This window comes from Laccaria bicolor, genomic scaffold (genome assembly GCF_000143565.1).
Source record: "Laccaria bicolor S238N-H82 LACBIscaffold_1 genomic scaffold, whole genome shotgun sequence".
Lineage (NCBI taxonomy): Eukaryota > Fungi > Basidiomycota > Agaricomycetes > Agaricales > Hydnangiaceae > Laccaria > Laccaria bicolor.
This window is the reverse complement of record NW_001889872.1, coordinates 3,055,170-3,060,219: the sequence shown is the minus strand read 5'-3', so window position 1 is coordinate 3,060,219 and position 5,050 is coordinate 3,055,170. Positions and strand designations below refer to the sequence as shown.

At 45.0% G+C, this 5,050-nt stretch overlaps 2 protein-coding genes across 2 annotated transcripts; both read left to right on the top strand.

The window, feature by feature from the left end:
* Positions 1-193: 193 nt before the first annotated feature.
* On the top strand, positions 194-790 carry LACBIDRAFT_301887 (uncharacterized protein; the record flags this gene model as incomplete). The annotated part of the gene is made up of 2 exons (XM_001874289.1): positions 194-724; positions 779-790. 2 exons carry the CDS (start codon positions 194-196, stop codon positions 788-790), a joined length of 543 nt encoding a protein of 180 aa, XP_001874324.1.
* Positions 791-3,099: 2,309 nt separating this feature from the next.
* LACBIDRAFT_321330 (uncharacterized protein) lies at positions 3,100-5,050 on the top strand (the record flags this gene model as incomplete). The annotated part of the gene is made up of 7 exons (XM_001874288.1): positions 3,100-3,105; positions 3,432-3,493; positions 3,535-3,566; positions 3,657-3,671; positions 3,897-3,939; positions 4,175-4,976; positions 5,042-5,050. The coding sequence occupies 7 exons, from the start codon at positions 3,100-3,102 to the stop codon at positions 5,048-5,050; spliced, it is 969 nt and encodes a 322-aa protein (XP_001874323.1).

Sequence of the window (5,050 nt, the reverse complement as noted above, 5' to 3'; positions counted from 1 at the left end):
TGATAAGAGAGGAAAAGTCCCTGTTTATGATGATACAATCTGGGGCCAGCCGAGCAATTATCTTAACATCACGCCAACGAATGTGTATGGTATAACTTACACACTTGAGGATAAGTNTGGGCTGTATTTTGCAGAGGAAGTGCAGACCACTTGGGTTGCATGGCTGGGTGATCTTGTCAACAAGGATCTGGCCATGCACCAAGGTGATCACAAGTCTTGGACAAGCGCCATGGGTATGATGACTGCTCTCAACTTGCTGGGATTCAAAACTGGGCTTACAGTCTTCCAACTGGTAAACAGTCTAGTATTTCTGGGGTTGGCAAAGATGCCAGCATCTGTAGAGGTCGCAGACTGGATATTTGATCATGGAACACTGGGGGCGTACAGAGGTCTTCAGCACTTGGGTTTCATCTGCCCTGACCTTGGATCTGTTCGGTCTGCATACATGATCATTTACAACCATCTTCACCAATTCCTTACAGAGGACGACAAGAAAATTCTCGGATTCAGTCCCATTTTTGTTGAGCATCTTCTCTGCAAAGTGGTATGGTGGGAGTCGCGCCTTGTAGAGGGAAAAGTATGTAGCCTGGATAAAATGGCCGCATCAATTGACCTACCAGAAGAACATTGGATCTCAGGAAAGAATAAGACAGATCAACTGGCTTTTCCTTTTCCCTTTTCATCAGATCCAGAGGAGTTGAAGAAGACCATCACAACAATTATGGTATGCATTTAATTTTTATAATTCTGACAGCAGTTTATTGACAATTCAATACAGAAAATTCAGTAGACTCTTTTTCCGATCAGTATTGTTAGCGTAGTTATGTTTAGGAGGAGAGGATGATTTTTACAGATCAATACAATTTTGATTTAACATCTTGCTATACGAAAGAATATATAAATAAAGGTAGCTGATGACTTCCTTAGTGTTATTAAGCAGTAGGTAGGAAAGGTTGTTCTGTGTGGGCGAGAAAATGTCTGCATATATTGGCAGCCTCAAGCCAAACAAGGCGTCGTATCTCCATACTTCTTGAGTGAATATTTACTCGCATCGCTAGCATAGTGTCCAACATGTTCACCTGTTCTGGAGAAAGAGGACAGTTGGGTGATTCACATGGAACATGTGAGAAAGTTGGTGGACCAGTACTCGCAATGAAGGGATTCTCCTCAACCCAGTCTTGTGGATTTTCCGTCAATAGATGATTCATCAATGTGGGATCATTGGCAACCTCCGAGTCAATGCCATACATTGAGGGATCCTCAACATCCTCCTCCAGGGATTCTGGAAGTGGTAAAATTCCACAGGGACCATCTTGTATCATGCTGAAAAGAAACATGTCTCGGGGACTGCGTTCATGCTCCCCTCTGATTTGGAGCTTGTGTGAATTCCAAGCCAAAGTCCACTCATCCGCATCTTCTTGAATGCAGTGAAGAAAGAGGTGATGGAGGAGCCACCTGTCGTCAGATGACTGTGGATTGAGCCTGTGGTTGACTTCAAGATCTAAGAAAAAGTTCTTCCACTTCATCCCGAAGCTGTGGGTGATGTCGTACCACATGCGCTCTATGCGAGTGTTGTGCACACTCCTGTCAATTTTCTCAGATGGCTCCAATAAGACTCTCAATAGGTAACTCACCTGCCCCAGATATACAAGCCCTGCCCAGATCTTCTGTTCTCCTCCATCCACTCAGCAACTTTTATATTCTCTGTCCCATGGTCACCATGCACACGGCTAGGCGTCCCATGCTGGGCTCAGGCTTCATGGAATGTTATAAGGACAGTTTCAGCTTGATTGTTGTTGTTGATACAAGGCCGAGCAACAAGGCGCGACTTTCCATCAACAAAGGCATGCTTGACAATACCAAATCGGATAAGACCTAGAAACGACTATCAGCAGAGGGCTGCAAATCTTAATGTATTCTGAGCCTGACCATGCTGACCATCGTGATGCCAGAGAGTTGGCACCTGCCACTTTATAAATCTTACGATGAATTGTGCGCTGCCCAAACACTCCAGGTGTTCCATGTACCCAAAGAAATGATTCTGTGATGCGCTCCCGGGGGACATGATGACCACTAGCCTTGAGACGACCTGCAATCATGCGTTGGCCAAAGGTTGGAAAGATCTCCAGAATGCTGGACAAAAGTGTGTCAAGCTTGTCATTGGTGAGAGCTGAGATCCCACAAGTTGATGTTGATCGCACAGCATTGATAACACCATCAGGCTGCATCTGGGGAACAAAAACAGGAGTTCCTGGAGTTGCGATACCGTATTCAAGTGCCCTCTGTCGCACTGTCCGAGCATCACAATTGAAAATTGGCTTGAGACCTGAGGGCCCACAGAGCGCCAATGCTTCCCTCAGAAAGGTGGGATCTATCTCCACACGAGGACGACCTGGTCGCCCACCACTCTTCTGAGTAACGACAACAAGCTGTGGCTCGTCTGGTGGGTCAGCTGATTCGCGGCGAGCTTGATCCAATGAGTTGACTATAGCTGCAATACTTTGTTGGAGTATGCTGAACTCAGCAGGGGGGAAATGGTCCTGAAGCTCTTATCACACGAGTGTTAGGCATTTTGCAGATGTGTGAGAACTTGAAAAGACGTACTTGTTCAGCTGCTTCAAGCAAGCGAAGTGCCTCATCACGTTGTTGAGAGAGTTGGGCAACATCACCAAGCTGAGTCCTCAAGGCAAGGTGAACACGATCCAGCAGAACAAGATAAGCTGCCCAAATATTCTTGAGTTGCTCTGACATGATTGTGGCAGATAGGTGAAAGTCAAGAGATCACATTGAAAACAATCACAGTGCTGAGATGCCCTCACCAGATCCATGATCAGCTTGGCGGTTCCTGGGTTCCTAACAATTGTCAAAGATTGTTAGAGATCATAGCTAGGTCCCTTAATTCTGAGGTTGACGGAAAGCTGAGAATCTGGAAGATTATGGGGGATTTTCCCAAAATGATTCAGTCTTAACTTTGCTCATGTACCAAATGTACATACCTACAAAATGCCAGATTGCCAAAGATCTCAGGTCGTAAATAGAGCCAAAGCCTAATTGTAAAGGAAAGATCATCAGGAAAATCACTTTTTTCCTGGGACAAACATGTTTGTAAGCTTTTTCCCAGGGTGTCACAAGGCATCACAGGATGTCCTGAGACAACTTGAGGGCAACCTGAACTGTCCTGAGATAACCTGACACTACAAGTATACTAGATTTCATTAGAAAGAACATTCATTATTGTATATGGATCATGTATGATCAAGATAAGACTGGAACAAGAAGAAAGTGCACCACTGTCCAGAGATTGAATGACCTACAAAAATTGCAACAACAAAGAAGATAAGGTATCTTTTGCAAAACATATCCGTTTTGTGCGTTCTTTTTTGCGCTAAGACGCAGCGTTTACGCTGTTTCCAACGCGTCTATATACGTAGCATTTGGTGCAGAACTCGCAGGGCTATGAACCAATTACTGGCGAAGAATCTGCCCAAAAATGGTAAATGTTATCGGAGGTCACCTTAAACATCGAAATATTAGGGGCTCTCAGACCCGTTCTAAAGCTCTAATTTGTGCGTTTCTAACAAGCCTAAAATCGCAAGGAACGGAGGAGAACTCATGATAATATAATATATGTTTCATCTCGACTACAGGCCAAATAGTTTATGCTACAGTTTGTGAGGTACAGTCATCAATGGGTCAATGACACAGCTGGGTCATTGACACAAAACACTCTTGTTGCTTCAGTTTTGCTCGAAACAATTTGAGTATATTCAAGCACATAGTAATAGGCTGGATGAATACATTTCTGATTTTGTTGGGGTACCATAAGACCCTCGGCATTTTGAAAGCTCCATTTATTGGTTTTCATGAAGATTGATGAATTCTATAACCTAATGTAGCAATGACATGGCCAAGTAATATCTACATTTTTGTGGTACATGGGTAAAGCACAGTGAAAGGAACACTTATAGCATTTTATCTAAGGAGGTAGGGTTCTATAAAGCCTCTAAGAGTGCAAAAGAGGGGAAACGACGTTGAGAGGTGTTATCTTTTGTGACAAGCTCTGGGTCACACTCAAACTGGGCCAGACAAGCGAAAAAAAAGTTTCATATTGGTTAACCCATCTGAAAATGACTGGCCGACCTCTATCCGATGCTCAGAAACTCCAATGAGACAGGGGTACCAAGGATGGCCTCCTCATCTGTGCAGTAGCCCTCTATCGACACGAACAGGAAACGGCAGTCAACCGAAAGCCCCTCAGTCTGCGTAAAGTCTGCAAAAAGATCGAGGATGAGCACTGGTCGGAAACCAAGAGGACAGTCAAGCTCGATCCCTGTACCTTGCGGAGGCTGGTCAAGGGTGGAACCCTGAAAAGCATCTGGAATTTTCAGAAGTCTTGGTTGCTCGAGTGGGAGGCGACAATGGTCATTGATTATGCCATCGAGGTTGCTTCTCGTGGATTCCCACTCAGCCACAGACAGCTCAAGGACCATGTTGACAGCATTTGCTGTGCACGGCTAGGAAGGAAGTTTCCCGCTTCCGGAGTAGGCAAAAACTGGACTAGCTGTTTCATCAGTAAGCACTCTGATCGGCTCAGCACCTATTGGACTCACAATCTCGATGAAAAATGGGGATGGGCAGTTAATCCGCACACAAACAAGGAGTGGTTTGATCTGTTGGAAGATGTCCTAAAGGGAAACAGGGATGACAAGTTTGACAAGTTTGATCCTCCTCCAACTAGCGTGGGAAACAGGGATGACAAGTTTGATCCTCCTCCAACTAGCGCAGGAAGCAGTGGTCAGGCTGATGATGTCGACGATGACTCGGACATGCCAGCCCTTATCCGAGATCCTCCTCCAACTAGAAGCAGTGGTCAGGCTGATGAGGTCAATGACGACATGCCAGCCCTGGCAAGTCTTGAGAAAGATACTTATGGAGATGATGGAGTTGATGAGGATGAGGATGGTGGACACACACTAGTGAGTACCACCTTTATCATAAAAATAAGGTAACTGCCTAGGGCTCCCTGTGTATAAGTCCACAGTCTTTATGA